The 15,335-nt window shown below is 52.6% G+C and overlaps 5 protein-coding genes across 5 annotated transcripts; 2 read left to right on the top strand and 3 right to left on the bottom strand.

Annotated features, from left to right (window-relative positions):
• Positions 1-994: 994 nt before the first annotated feature.
• Positions 995-1,678, top strand: HO173_009164 (uncharacterized protein; the record flags this gene model as incomplete). The annotated part of the gene is made up of 1 exon (XM_037311057.1): positions 995-1,678. The coding sequence occupies one exon, from the start codon at positions 995-997 to the stop codon at positions 1,676-1,678; it is 684 nt and encodes a 227-aa protein (XP_037161924.1).
• A 739-nt stretch (positions 1,679-2,417) lies between these two features.
• Positions 2,418-4,121, bottom strand: HO173_009163 (uncharacterized protein; the record flags this gene model as incomplete). Its single annotated transcript, XM_037311056.1, has 2 exons — positions 2,418-3,433; positions 3,494-4,121. The coding sequence occupies 2 exons, from the start codon at positions 4,119-4,121 to the stop codon at positions 2,418-2,420; spliced, it is 1,644 nt and encodes a 547-aa protein (XP_037161923.1).
• Positions 4,122-5,543: 1,422 nt separating this feature from the next.
• On the bottom strand, positions 5,544-10,437 carry HO173_009162 (uncharacterized protein; the record flags this gene model as incomplete). Its single annotated transcript, XM_037311055.1, has 4 exons — positions 5,544-5,860; positions 5,911-9,760; positions 9,820-10,255; positions 10,340-10,437. 4 exons carry the CDS (start codon positions 10,435-10,437, stop codon positions 5,544-5,546), a joined length of 4,701 nt encoding a protein of 1,566 aa, XP_037161922.1.
• A 1,005-nt stretch (positions 10,438-11,442) lies between these two features.
• Positions 11,443-12,840, top strand: HO173_009161 (uncharacterized protein; the record flags this gene model as incomplete). The annotated part of the gene is made up of 1 exon (XM_037311054.1): positions 11,443-12,840. The coding sequence occupies one exon, from the start codon at positions 11,443-11,445 to the stop codon at positions 12,838-12,840; it is 1,398 nt and encodes a 465-aa protein (XP_037161921.1).
• A 524-nt stretch (positions 12,841-13,364) lies between these two features.
• Positions 13,365-14,134, bottom strand: HO173_009160 (uncharacterized protein; the record flags this gene model as incomplete). The annotated part of the gene is made up of 2 exons (XM_037311053.1): positions 13,365-13,981; positions 14,032-14,134. The coding sequence occupies 2 exons, from the start codon at positions 14,132-14,134 to the stop codon at positions 13,365-13,367; spliced, it is 720 nt and encodes a 239-aa protein (XP_037161920.1).
• Between the last annotated feature and the right edge of the window lie 1,201 nt (positions 14,135-15,335).

Raw genomic sequence — 15,335 nt, 5'->3', positions numbered from 1 at the left:
TGTTTCAGTATCGGAATGGGGTAAACATCAGGAATTCGCCATTCAGGCGCCAGCTCCGCAGCCAGAAATCAAAGACCTAAGCCATCTTCCGCGATCCCTATCTAGCAACGGCCGAAACATGAACACAAGCTACTCTACCCACCGGTTACATTCGACGAGAGTAAGTAAGAAAAGGATGGATGCTTCTTTGACAGATTCGCACGGCCGAAAAGGAATCAGGCGATATCGGTTCGTTTTCAACGCGATCGAGCGAATTCCAGTGACCCGCATTTGGCCGCTAGGGCTGAGCTCCCGGTTCTGGAGTATACAGTCGGAATGAATTGGGAATCGTTGACGAGGAACATGTCTTCATTGCTGGTATTATGAGCATCCATGGGATGTCATGCACTGCTTAGAGGAAAGTCCAGCCTGCCACTTTACAAAGCGCCACGCCTGCCGATTGCCTTTGTGAGTGCGGTCCATTGCATTGGTTTTGTTTGGCTGGTGGGAACTTCTACCGTGTTCCACTATCTACTCTTTGTTGCTTATGCATTTGTTGTTGGTTGGCTTTGGATATTAGAAGTCCTTTTCGCCCACACCGACCGTACTCTTCGGTATAGTTTGATTTTTGATTTTTCAAGTGCGTGTTGTAGATGATATAGATCGATATATATCTATATAGCCTTCTTATTCCAAACTTTCCACGGGAGGTAACACACTCTGCTGTAACACACTTTGCCAAAGTTCGTCTCATGATGTTGCATCTCCAACACCCAGAAATCCGGACCGTCGACACAGCAAAAATCTCCTCCACCATGAACACACGTACTCGACACCATGACTCCCCGACCTTTTGCAGATTCGGGCAGGATATCTTCGAAGCCGTCTTCCACAATCCCTGCTCCTCATTCCTACATCCACAGAGATTCCATTATCCTCCACCGGCACAGCCTACCCTCCAACAAATCCAGTACAAACACCCACTCAACCCCACAAACACTTCACCTTCGGAACCATGCCCCGGCGCATGCGGATGATAGATGAGGAGACCCTTCGCGACGAGATTCGGGAGAATCCGAAATCGACCCGGTGGGTGAGTAAGCGGGGCCTCGTGCGGAAGAAGCAGGGGGGTGGCAAGGGGAAGGGTGGTGCGGTTGACGGAGGCCAGGCTCGAGAGAGGCGTACACGAGACAGGTACGAGAGAGAGAAGCATCAGAGACAGATGTCTGAGATAGACGCGCTTGCTAGGAAGATGCATGCGCGGGAGATGTACGAGAGAGAGAAGCATCAGAGACAGATGTCTGAGATAGACGCGCTTGCTAGGAAGATGCGTGCGCGGGAGATGTACGAGAGAGAGAAGCATCAGAGACAGATGTCTGAGATAGACGCGCTTGCTAGGAAGATGCATGCGCGGGCGATGCATGAAACACAAGTGCACACGCAGGAGTTGTATGAGAGCGAGAAGCGTGAGAGGGAAAACCTTGAGAGAGAGATGCTTGAGAGCGAAAAGCTTGAGAGAGATTTACGCGCCCGGGAGATTCATGCGCGAGAGATGCACGATGGACAGACGCTTGGCCGTGGTTATGAGAGACAAATGAATGACAGAGACATGCCTGAAAAGGGGAGGAGAAATCACCCTCCCTCCGACCATGGTCGCCGTTCTGACCCACACCACCACGCTGACTACGAAGACGAATAAGATCTCCCCCACCAGCCTCATCGCTGAGCCAGACCATCTCATCGTCGTAGTCATCACGATGACGATGAAAACGACCCGGAGGTGCTTTTCGCACCCTTTCGTCACTTACAGCCTCCCAATCCTTCATTTCGCCAGCCAGCCAACCGGAACCGAGGACCATATGATACGAGGACTTCCGGCCCCTAACTCTCAATCGGCGCGCCTACCTCCCAAGCCTCGGCGATAAGGAGAAAGCCACGGTTCAGAGCAAGGCAAACACCCCGCGCTAGGTCTCATACACGCACGGAAACCTCTCAGCAGAAACAACCAGCATGGCGTAGTGAGTGAACATCTCGACATTGCTGTCGATCTTGATACAATGACAGGAGCTGGTCGGGCTTGAGATCGGAAGAGAATACCGCACGCGACGGGGAATTCTGACTTCTGGTAGCCGCGTTTTTGGAGACCGGGCGGTGGTGGGAGGGTAGAGCTTGTTGCTGAATTTGGAGTAAAGAGCGATTCTTGGCGGTGATTGGGATGGGCGGGTGTTTCTTGCGTAGGTGGAAGGCCAGAATGATGTGGATTTTCTAGGTTGGTAATGTTCTGATTTGGTAGAAAATCATCATTTGCCATCAATTACCATGAGTTTCTTACGAGGGTGAAGAGTTTAATTGTGCTTACCCAGACCCTCTTGACATCTCTCCACGGACATGCTAATCTCCACCGGCTCACTTTCACATACTTCACACCGTCCGCCAAATCACGCGTTGGTCAACTCCAGCTCAGTCACCCCACTAGGGGTACTCGGGCACGCCGGATCCCCAGCATAACCATCCCTTACCACAGCCGCCTTCCTCCAACCCCCGGTCATTCCATCACAGCACACGGTTCTATTCGGCGCCTGTACCCCCAGTGGACTCTTCTCGCTCGGATCTTCGAACACAACACCGTCGATCGAAAGACAGCACGCAGGCGATACATAATTGCAATTACACGGACACTCAAGCGCTAAACCCGGGTATGACTGATCAGGCACGGCAAGGATTTCCAACGTGGTGTTCGTCCAAGTGGTGCCGTTCGTCCAAGTGGTCGCGTTAGCCGTGGTGTTGGCGAGGAGACAGCGATCGCGACAGGTGTTGGGTCCAAGCGCTTGGCTGGCGGCAATGGAATCGCTAAGCTCCGTCACTAATTGGCAGCAGAAGGCTCGGAAGGATGGGTCGATGGGCGGGTCGTCGGGGAGGGGGGAGCTCGAAGTGCAGAGGTAGTTGTTGGTTGTGTCGCAGTCGGATGGGTGGGAGCAAGGCACTTCGCATTGTTGCGTGGCGGGAGGTTGGGGGTCACTCGATCCGCCTTGTCCGGCGTCCCCTTGGCCTTCGGGCGCCCATTCGCCCGTCTTTTGTGTCTTGGATGGCCGTTGGTCGTCGGCCCCGTCGTCGTCGTCGTCAGTATCTTGACATTCCGCGTTTTCCCTCGGCGTCGGTCGTACAAGCGAATTTGATGTCGAGGAGTTGCTGGAATCGGGAGTTGGGACCATAGACGAAGACCCCCAGTGAGGCGTCTTCACCAGTTCCAAGGTCGCCTGGGTAATGTTTAGCCAGACAAATCTTTCGAATATGTAACGCGATTTACCGGTTTCTACCCATCCTCCGATACCTTGGTCTTCAACACAGTTGAACATAACATCCTGCATGTTTACGAGCAGAGTGTCCCAATCTTCTGTTGCAAAAATAGGCATATGTCGTCTTTCGAGTTGCATGATAGTGATAGTGCATGTGCCTATGTATCTTAGCAGAAGACTTCGAACGAGTGGGCTAGTGACGAGACCATGTGACTTACCGTTTGTCCGAGCCACTGGAAGTTGGACGAGTTCGGGGTCATAGTTCGCGCCGTACACACTATTGAAATCTGCCAGCCGGCCAATACCCACAAAAGTAGCCGGACGATAATTTACCTTGTCAGCAGGCTGCGCAGCTTCCCAAGCGTTCTGGTACCGTTCCATTTCGTCATAGGCGTCATCACAATCTGCGAAGATAGGTTTGCCGTACATGTATTCGTTGCATCGATACAGATCATAGAGCGGAGGATCGTCTTCTTCGACCAAGTCACCGGACGCTGTGGTGCTAATCTTATATCGAGGATTTGGGGGATAGCTCGGGACGGGCCCACCTACTTCGTCCTCCCCTATATCTACAACACAGGCAGGCCTTTGGACAGCAGGGGTTCGGGGCTCGTCTGGTGCGATGTTTGTACAATGGCAGCTAAAGCAGGCCCTGCGGAGATAGCTAGAGTCAGGTGGACCTATCCACATCGGTGAAAAGGGCTGAAGAACCAGCAACGCCCCATTAGGCCCACAGACCAATCCCATGCCCGTGGTATACTGGAGAGACTCCAAGGTCAGCACTACCTTCCAGGAATAACATCTGAGCCCTGATATTTGCAGAGACACGCCCCAGAGCCCATTCATTGGATCCAACGAGGATCCTAGGACTTCGAATATACGTACGGTGGAGCAGAGATCGTGTAGAGAGCTAAATCGATTGACAAAAGGGTGAGTAGCGATTGGGACTACTTGGTATTCTATCAAAGAAGCACTCGAGAACCTGTGTGCTCAATCAGCAAGACTCCATAGTGTTAGGTGACCGGGAGCTTTTACCATGGATCGCCTGGCTAGTGACTTGGTTCGCGAGAATCCTATCCCCGACGCAACTGTAGGGAAGCGAGCTACAACGAAAAGAAAACCCAAGAGCTCAGCAAGAGCAGACGTGCAACTCCGGTGCAACATTGTAACGAAGGAAAACGCTCTTCGAGGGCTCTATGTACCAAAACAAGGACAGACACTGCGCTTGATTAATTAGTGTCAAATAGAAGCAAAATTTGAGCGGAAAAAGAGTCGCATTTCGAGATGTTTCCTTTTCAGCCGCTCTTGCGCCTCGCACATACCGAGCGACCAAACGCGCTGCAAAGGTGAACAATGCCGCTCCACTCGGCGATCAAAAGGTGGCAATCAGAATGAGAGCGAAGTACGGCATGGAAAAGGTAAACGCTTCATTTTAAGCAATCATACCGGACGGCCACTTCGACGATAGCACCGAGGAGCAGGTGCCCCTTTGCGACCATGCATAGAAGAGGGAGGTCTATCCCCAAACGTTGGGGAAGGGGTTGAGCACAGTAGGATTGAGCGAATGGAGATAGTAAAAGTATACTAAGAATGCAAGGCGAGGAGAACTGTGACGCGTCACATTTGGGACATCCCATATAGAACAGTCCTGTAATGCGTCGCCAGAGCTGTTTGTTACTGTGAAGCGGAAATGGCACTCACGATTCCAACCCACAGCCTTTCCCCTTCGGCACAACACCAGATCTGAGATCTTCCACACCTTCAATCTTTCCGATATATTGTCATTGGTGGGATGTTCAGGGGCATCAGCTCGGGCTTCCTCCGTCGGTGATGGTCGCAGCCTTCTCCATCGGAGACTCTATGCCCGCAGTTTGCAGACTATCAACGTTGGTGACCCCGCTGCGGGGGGATAAGGTCATCACCGGCATCGTTGACGGGAACGCTCGAATCGACAAGTTCGCTAGAGGCATGCAAATTCGGAGATGCTATGTTGCAGCAGTTTGACCGCGGGTTGGAGCGGATCTGTAAGCCGTCTAGACTTGTTCACATCGCTATCACTGGTCCTAGACGATGTGTTTTGAAGACTGCGCTGAAGTGACATACAGACCCCGGCGCTAGTTCGGAAGAAAGCTGGCAGGTATCTCGTTCAAGTACCATTTTCATTCATATTCTCTATCCAGCACATGGCCACTAGTCTACTGATCGTACAGTCACACCAATGCAATGCTTCACAAGCACTCAACTCTCTTTGTCGGTCTCCTGACCGAACTACTTCTTCCCGCCCTTCTTCTTCCCCGCCACAACCTTGAAAGCCGAATTCGTCTCCTCTTTGGCAGCCTGAGGCCCCTTCTTCGCCACCTCACTCCACCCACCACCGCTTTTACTCTCACTAGCATTCATGGGAGACGAGAATCCCGGAGTAGAAGCAGAATCAGGCACGACGCCACGGTCGGCAAGTTTGCGGCGGCGGACAAATTCCTCTGCGAAACGGCGACCGTCGAGGGTTTGGGAGGAGGCATAGATAGAGTCAGAGATGATGTCGGCTTCAGGTGGTAGCATGAGAAGTTGGGATACAAAATCGTCAACTAAGGCTCATTAGTTGTAGTGGCAGATTAGAGCTAATGAGGGTATTCACCATTCATGTTCGAATTAAGACCTTTGCTCAAAGCGCTCTTGGTCCACCTCTGGAACTCCTGGTTCGCAAGTTGTTGGTTCCCAGGTCCTTTCGTGGATGTGGTTACGATCGGCTTGGGCTTAGCCGCCGACGCTGAAGGCTGCACAATACCACCGCTCGCAGATCTCGTGCTCAAACTTGGAGCAGGCGCAGTAGGTGTCTTCACCTTACCACTTGCGCCCACCGTAGTCCATGCAGCACTTGAGGTCAAAGGGGTAGGCACGCTGGCTTTACTAGCCAATTCGGCATAGCGTTTCCCACCCGCAAGAGCCGCAGTGGCAGAAGCATTTGCTGCAGCATTCGCAGCAGCGGCGGCGGTGGCGCGGTTCTTTCGGGCTTCCTCTTCTTTCTGTATCTGTGCTAATGTCTTCTTGGCTCCTGTAACAGGTGTTGCGACTGCCGGCTTACCAGCTGCCGGCTTTGCCCAAGGTGAGGCGCCAGTGGTGGTAGGAATAGCAGGCGAGATGCTGCTTGCCCAGTTGGCCGACGACGGTAAGCCTGGCGCTGGTGCAACAGGCTGATTCTGTTGACTGAGACGCTCTTGCTCGGCTACAGCTCGTCGGGCGGCGACTGCAATCTCTTCCTTTTGAGCTGCATTCTTGGCTTCCAACGCTTGGATCTCCTTTAGTGAGGGTCCTTTCGAACCCTCAGCTGGCTCCTTGGCCCATGGCGCGAGGGCAGCACCGGGCGTCTCAACTGAGTCGGCTTGGGACGGGGTTTGTGACTCAGCATTCAAAGCATCTGCAACGCTCTGTCTGTTTCTCTGTGGGGTTGGAGCTGGCATTGGCGAAGATGACTGAGGTGGAGGGAAGGGTTGAGGTAAGCCGGAGTCAACTTTTGCCCACGGCGATTGAGGCTGGGAAGCGGGTTGCTGCTTGGCGGCGGCTTTCTGAACCTGCTCGGATAGGGAGAGCGGCTCGGGTTCGTTGTGAGTTTGCTGTGGGAGATCTTGATATTCGTGTCCTACGTCATGCATTTGCTGTTGCCCTGCAAGATTAAGATCCAATGTCTGGCGATTAACATGCCCACCAATTGGACCTGGCGCTTGCAGTTGTTGCTGCTCTTCCTGCGCTCTCAACCGATGATACTGCTCGAGTCGTTCCGCTGTTGTTCGCTGGTCATCATTCCCTCGTTGCAACAGATCGTACTGCTCTTGCTCTCGTCGTTGTCGATCTCTTTCCTGTAGCATTGCAGCTACATGCTGTTGATGACCTGGATCTTGGGCATAAACTGAGTCACTGAACGGTTGCTGACTCCCGCGTCCCATGCCAAGACGTTCCATCAATCTTGGTAGATCCTCCTCACGTACCGAGCTCAACGGATCAGCGCCTGCTCCTAAAGGGCCAGCATTCCTGGATAGACCATCGAAAAAGCCTTGGACAGACGCTGGCGGTTGGATCGGCCCTTGGCCAGGAGACGGCTGGTAACCGATAGGAGCACCAGGAGAAGTTATGCTGCCGTAGCTTGGTTGACTTTGCAGACTGTGGGCACTAGAATGGTGATGCAGTTGCTGACCATGAACCCCACCCATGTGCTGCATCTGCTTGAGCATCACCTGCTGTTGCGCCAAGTGCTCCTTCTGCCTTGCCATCAAATACTGCTCCTCTTGCTTGCGCCTCTCCAAAGCATTCTGCTGCTCAGCTGAGAGAGTGGTACCGAAGCTAGGAAAGCTGCTTGCGAACGGCGGTTGCGCGGCAGATGGAGTCGTAGCGGGAACAGCGCCAGAAGTAGCGGTGGTACTACTAGGTATAGGAGCTGATGAACCGTGAGGAATGCCAATTTGGGGGACTAAGAAGGGTTCTCGTGAATTCCCGATACGCCGAATGAGTTGAGCAAGGGGCTCGTAATCAGCATCTTCGAGCTTCTTGACTTGAAGCTCGGGTGAGAAGAATCCTGCCTTGTACCAGTCATGCATTTCAAGTCCAGACCATGGCCCTTGAGTGTTGCCAGAAGGATCTCGATAAATCCATCGCATACGATCCGGCATCACCATCTGTCGTTGCTGAGAAGCAGGCATCTGACTGGAGCTGGAATCTTGTTCCTGAGACCGAGTAAAGTAATTGCCCCCAGATGGTCCGGCAGAGAACGGGGTTTGCACAGAAGCTGACATTGGCGCTTGACTCGACGTGGTTTGGCCAGCTTCGGTAGTAGCGAAAGGTGAAGCAAGACCCTGCAAACCACGGCCTCGATTTTCTAGATTGCCAAACATTTCATCCATTCCACCCCGTCCGAGGCGTGAAGAGGTGTCCATGTCTCGCAATCCAAATCCTGGAGCATTGTGACCAGGGTCCCTCATAAAAGCATCACCACCATCTCCAAACGCTTGCTCATGCCTCGACGTCTCCCCTCGCATCTGGTCTTGCACGGCATTAGGAAGCAAAGAGCTCATCTTGCTGTTTCGATTGGTAGTTCCCGGAGCACCAGCACCAAAAAGAGTCGAACCACTGAGTCCACTCTGGCTTCGTGAGGTAATATCAGCAAGCGATCCAAATGCTGAGTCACCAAAAGCCGCTCCGAAACCAGGCTGTGCCCTACTTGGGGTACCAATCGCGCCTGGGGCCGCTGACCAGGCCCCTGATCCACCTAGACTACCGAGATCTCCTGGTCCACCCAAGCTTGGAAACCCTCGTGAAGCGCCAGTGCTCGAGGTTTGGCTCCGATCCCCTGTCTGTGCATCTAGCTGATTCTGGAAACCCCGAGCAGCATGACCGAACGGTCCAGCACCAGGATACTGTGAGTTGCGAAGGTCGACCTCATCGGTATCAACATCTTCAGGAATGGCTTTCTCACCCTCTGGGCTTTGATACGGGTTCGTATTTGTTGGGCTCATCGGCTCGTTCGAGTATCCCATTCCTTGGTTGCGGCTTTGAGGAGTCTGTTGCTGAGCGAAGTCCCGACGCTGCATCAATTCGCGGAAAGGAGGCATTTCAGAAGACAGACCCAGAGACGAAAATCCAATGTCATCATAGGAAGTCTGACGGTCAGGATTCCTGTATCTGGAAGACTGCGGCAGAGGTGGACCAGCGTCATCGCCTCCCAGAGCCGCACTACCTGTGCCAAAGTCTTCCTCGTCTCCATATAAATCTGCAGGCATATTCCTGGGCAGTGCCGTGCGGTCATTAGCCCATTGCGCCTGTGTGGGTCCATTCGCTGACTCTGCCAAACGTTCCAGACTGTTCACTGATGCCTTCTTCTTCACTTTTGACTCCGTATCCTCAGGGTTTACAGTCCCCATCAGGTCTTTAAATCGACTTTGACCGCGTACACTACCAAATCCAGGCTTCTTTTCATCCGCTGTCGGAGTTTGCGCGGACCCACTACCAATAGCAAAATTGCCGAAAGCTCCCATCGGTGAGAAACCTGTTGATGATGGAGCGCCAGACCAAGGTGACGAGGGTCCATTAATACCTGTGCTTACTGGCTGTGTGGTTGTCCTCCTCAATGAGCCAAAGGGTGAGGCCGTAGCAACACTGGGCCCTCCGATCTCTCTGTCCTTGTCTTCCAAGCTCGGTCCAAAGTTATCTTTGAAGTCTGTAGTCCGTCGAAGCAGGGATGGTGGAGGTGAAGAGATGCTGGACTCTTCTCTTGAAAACCTGTTGTTGCCGGTCGGAGACGCCAATGGATTTTGCAATAGATCGCCGCCAGATTCTCGACGTCGAGCACCAGGACGTGTGGAGGGAGAATTGTTCATAGCATTTTGAGATTGCGTGATGGAGGTTCGCCGGTTGACGTTTCCATTGTTCGGCGTACCATCCTTGTTAGCGTTCTGAGTTGGCGGTTTCAGTGGCGAATTGACCGATGTAGAGAAAGCCTAGACTCCTCATCAGCGACTATTGACTTCCATGCAATCATCGCCACGGTTCGATATACCTCTTTCTCCTCCTCACTCATCTCCTGCACCGCTATGGGATTAACGCTACCCTCATGATCCCAGCAAATATCTGGCCCTGAGGCTTCCTTATTATCATCTCTCTTGCCCCATCCTCCATTGCTCGTCCCATTGACGGTGCCTGGACGCCAGCCATCGACAAAGAGGTCATTGACATTCGTGCTTGGAAATCCATTTCTCTCCTGCGATCTAAACAAGTCGAGAAGCTGATCCTTTGAATAGCGAGTTTCAGCAGATGGACCGTTGCGATTGTAGGATGACTGGTAGTTTGAGTTCATGTGAGGGGGAACGTAGACGTTGGCGCTCGATGGCGTAGGATTATTGTTAGACTGGCCGCTCTCTTTTTGCTGAGAGATGTTTGTTGCCACGGATGGTCGACGAAAGGTTTGGGTTGCGCCATTTGTGCGAGCGCGCGTCCTAGAGAATCATGTTTGTTAGGTTCATGCATGATGAAGCGGTCACTGCGGCGCCAAGAGTAGAGACTGCTTCTGTGTCACGTACCAATCCCCGCTCGCAGTATTTCGGCCATTGGCTCCCCCTTCGGTCGTGGTGTTCCCTGCCGCTGCCGAGGCAAAGCTCGAGGTGAATGGAGAAGGCATGATTGTGGTTTCGAAGTGGCGATTGTTGGACCAGAAGATTTCAGATTGCAGCAAATCAAGCAAGCTTTTTTGACGAAGGGTGGTCTTGGTGGAGAAATCGAAGATCTTGTCGCCGTAGGTGAAGGAAAAAGTGGTGGAGTTTCGTCTTCGGGTTTACAGCTTACTAGCTATGCCTTTGAGAATAAGATGCGAGAGAAGTGTCAGAGAGGTACCAAGTGGTCGAAGATGTTTAAGGTGAAGGAGCCAGTAGGAGAAAAGGGCAGGATTCGACCGAGGGACCAATCGCGGTTCAAGCTTTTAGAGCCGTGATGAAATATACGCAATGGCGCGCTATCGGAGAGGCACACGACACTGGCGCGCTGGCAAACCCGCAAAATTGGACAGAGACAGACTGATACAACAGTACAACATTCAGACTGTTCTTCTCACGATCATGTGAAGCCATATTCCCCTTAGATACTACTAATAAATCTTTGCCGACATGTACCTTGGCTCTTTCCATCCAGGGAATCGCTCTCATAAGGCAGATAAAGACCCTCTCGATCCGAACTTCCCACGGTAAAATGCATCTCAGGAAGTTCTCTTTCCTGCATACTCTTCGAACAATATGTTACCTAATATCTACATACGGTGTCGTCTCACACAATGTGAGTCTCTTTGATGAGTCTGCCTACATGGAATGTACGATAAGTCATTGGATAGCCTGAGGATGCCTGATTGCGCAGGCGGGCCGGAGCATCTTCCGATTGCCTTGCAAACATATTATGGCCTGCTTTTCTGCCAATCTTTCTTTGCTTCATATTTGTCAATCACCTGAAGCACCCGGACGATCTTCTACATTCTTACTTAAGTAGGTGGCACCTACCTTCCTGACCCTTTTCTGCTCTCTCACCGTAGCCAAGAAAGAATCTCTGAAGTCCTTCGTTGACCCGAGTTCCGGAGCAGTTTATAAGTACTTGATTACATAGTGCGCTTCAAGCTGTCGATCACGTTTCTCTCTACGCCATGTCACGCCATGCAATTCCTGCGCCGGGCACAAGGTCGCCCATGAGGAAGGCGGCCATGAGAGAAATGGACATGCGTGTCAAAAACAATCAACGCGGCGGCAGAAATCCCGGAACCTACAATCGCCCACGCACCATTTTGCGTGATGGGAAAAATTTCGAACTACCTCCTGTGCTCTACGGTGAGAAACCTATCACTGTACGTCCAGATAACCCTATTAAGTCGTTACTTCGAAACGATCCAGAGAGTTCAGACTGGATCCCGGATGGTCTCGCACAGGACCCTGTCTATCGTGAGTTCGAACATGAACGAGCCCAATGGCAGCGTCAAGGATTCACCATCCCTTGCAAACACGTGCCAGACCGCAAAGCAAGATATGAAAATGAATTCATGTTCTGGCTTCACGTGCACCCTAATCGAGAGCGATATAAAAAAGAGCTCTACCCACGCCGAGAAAGTCCACGCTACAAACGACCTGAAGACCGCAGAAATGGCGGCAATGATGAGTATTGGCATGGCAAGCCGCCTAGGCTTGATGGACGCGGCACTCATGTACGTGGACAGCAGCGGTACCCATGGCAAAGATACCACCACAATCAAGGCCGCCCGTCGTATCGCGGAAACCAAACCCTCGACGTGCGAGACCCCAGGAACCGCCCGCCACTTCCTACAAACGAGACCTGTGAAATTCCCGGAGACCGAATGTACGAAGTTCACAGAGAAAGAGACAACCAGCCGCGTATGGTACGCAGAGTCCCCATAGCTGGAGGTCTTCCGCCGTACTTTGAAAGTGAGTTGTACGATCCTCACGGAGATAGAGTAAGACATGCACCGCTTCGCCCCCATAGTAGGGACCATGTACGCAAGCCGCTAAGAGCGCATCCTTGGATGTACGATGAAGACGAGCCTCGAGACGAGCACAGATCTGCCTCAAGCCACCGCTATCATTGGGGCCGCGAGGAAGACGAAGGAGAAGGAGAAGGCGAAGGAGAAGGAGAAGGAGAAGGAGAAGGAGAAAGAGAAGAAGAAGAAGAAGAAGAAGAAGAAGAAGAAGAAGAAGAAGAAGAAGAAGAAGAAGAAGAAGCCATAAGCCAAGTCTCAAGCGAAAGCTTCATGCGCACCCGCCTAAAACCCCTCGTCGTCTATCCAGTCCCACCCCCTTACCACCGTCGCCCTCCAAAACATCCCCGCCGTAACGGTCGCCACGGAGACGACACCGACGATGAAGACGAAGACGAGCAATTCGGCAGGAGGGGCGCATACGTGGGCCGTAGCAGAGATCCCTACGCGATTGGGCGTGAGAGAAGGCATTTCGGCCTTGGGCCTCGAGGCTGTGAGCGGGAAGATTTGGAGTATGCGCTCGGCGGTGACGAGGATGATGATGGTTATGATGGTTGAATGTTGCTTTGCTTTACTAAGTGCGTGGTTATGGATGTCTCAACGATTGATGAAGCAACGCGCGTGTTTGGGCCTGACAGGAGACTTTCTGTCCTGTGCGGGCGGGTTTCACCCTGTCGAGCAGAGTGTTAACATTGCTACCTTTGCGTTTTCTGCCAGTGCGGCTGGTCTAGAGAGTTCATCCGTTCAAAAATAAATCTGTGAATGTCAGGTTTGGCGGGAGCCAAGAATGTTCACTACTTTGTCTGGACTTGCCCCTGGACCTAAAGTAGCGTTCCAGCGACGTGGACACCGCGAGAGATGGGGAGATTGAGAAGGTCCGAGTGATTATGATTGTGAAAATCTCGAGAAAGGTAGATTGCTGTGACGATTGTATCTTCGGCTAACCTGTCCTAAAATCCATAAAAGCAACGGAACTCCGTACTAGTACACGAACAATCATCGCTTCTCCCGCATTCCGTGCCCTCTCTCGTCCCATTACCACCGCCCCTACCATCCTCATCTCCCACCCCCTCCCCCCCTTCTCAATGAGTAATGATAACCTTCTGCCCCACATACCTAGCCCCATCACCCTGCACCAGATTCTCAAACATCCAAAGTCCCACATCCTCCCTACTAATCACATACCCAACGACCGGCTCCCCCTCAGTCCCAACCTTAATCTTCCTCCCCCCCTGCGCCTTTCCATTCGTCAAAAGACTCGGACGCACAATCACAAAGTTATCCGTCTGTTCCCCAATCGCCTTCTCCATCTTTCTCTTATCCTGGTGCGGATTCGCCAAGAACCAATGATACAGCGGCGCGAACAGGAGCGGGACATCGCGCGGTCCGTCCGACACGCCGGTGGTGGAGAGGGCGACGAAGAGGGCTTTCTTCCCGGATGCGGTCGGGGGCAGGGTCGGGAGGGCGGAGAGGATGTTGTTGGCGGTGGTGGTGCAGACTGTGATTTCGGGGCCTGTGGGGGGGACGCCGATGCCGGAGATGACGATGTCGGCGGTACGGCCGTGGAGGGTCAGGGTTCCCCTGCAGTCTTGGGTGTTCAAGACGTCGCCTTTGGAGATGGTGAGGTGGGTGTCTATGGCGGATTGTGGGACGGCTTTTTCGAGAAGGAGGGCGGTGAGTTTGGAGGGGGTGCGGACGACTGATGGGGAGTCAGCGGGTGGGTTGGCAGTGGAGAGAAGGGATGCTCACGAGCAGTGCAATCGTAGCCGGCTTTGAGAGCGGGCACAAGTGCTGCAAGGGTGGAACCACCTGTTGCACCGTAAAAGGCTAGGAGAGGCTTGGTGTTTGTCATTGCGGTCGCCGGTGATTCGGCGTTGCTCAAGGGACTCGGAGTTTTGGCGAATCGAAAGGACCTAGGGAGAGGGCGAAGGTATTTGGCACTCGAGGACATGGACCCAAGACTTTACCGTATCGGGCTGACGGCGTGGACAGCTCGTATTCTGGAGGACACTCCTCTCCGCCGGAACCGTCACCCCTTTATACACGATGCCATCACGGCCGCGCAGCGATGGCAGTGCCATTGTCGGACACGGCGTTTACTGCTCTCGGCCGGACACTTCGTGAAGAGTGAGAAATTGGAAATCACCATTGATGTGTATGCTGGCGGAGAAACTGCGGACTTTCGGGCCAAGGATTGGCGAGCCGCCTCTGCTTTACTCGTGTATACAGTGTACCCGGTAATGCCCGCTACTAGGTAATGCACGGTTTGTAATCCGATAAATCCGGGGCTGAGTTTTTGGGGGATACCCTCCCCAAAAAACTCAACCTAACCTCACCCCCGCTCCGTTACGTGACGTAGGGTTAAAGAATTCGCTCAGACTTTATTACACTCAAAAATTCTTGAACTCTTAGAAATCTTGTCCTACGTTTTATAATTTGATTTGTCAATATTTTATTATACTGTTGTGAAAAGACGCATTACTGAAGCTTCCAAATTTATCGGATTTTTAGATCGTGCATTACCGGGTATAGGAGTCGGGGAAAATATTCGGCCGTGCGCTCGAATTATTTGAAACACTTGTGCATGCATTATTTGGGACGGCGCATAATTTGCAAATATATACGCAGACATTAATAGAGCCCCAGTGTCCGAATTTCTATTCACGACCCAAAACCATCTCCGCCGCAGCAAATTTCTAATCTCCTCCACGGCATACATATCCGTCCGGAACGGCTGCAGACTCAGTCAGAGCGCCACAGGAGAACGAGAAGTCGGCTGAGAATAATTCGAGAGAACTATGGACTCCAACAGGCCCGTTTCTGGAAAGCGTATGGTCTTTGACTTCAATACCCAAGGGGAAAATCGGAGTAGCTTGCTCTGGCTTTCCATCAGGACCTCGGTGTACGCGGTGCTCGCATCTAGGTTTCAAGTCATAGATCTCGGTCGACGGCCTGTCACCTAAGCAGTGGAGAGCAGTTCCCCACAACAAATCCAAAGCATCGTTGCATCGCCATATGAACGACCACCGTCCTCGCGGCTGACGGTAAGCTTT

This window comes from Letharia columbiana (assembly GCF_014066305.1).
Source record: "Letharia columbiana isolate WasteWater2 chromosome Unknown Sc0000038_s0, whole genome shotgun sequence".
Lineage (NCBI taxonomy): Eukaryota > Fungi > Ascomycota > Lecanoromycetes > Lecanorales > Parmeliaceae > Letharia > Letharia columbiana.
Note: the sequence above shows the minus strand (reverse complement) of the source record. Positions and strands in the feature narration are given on the sequence as shown.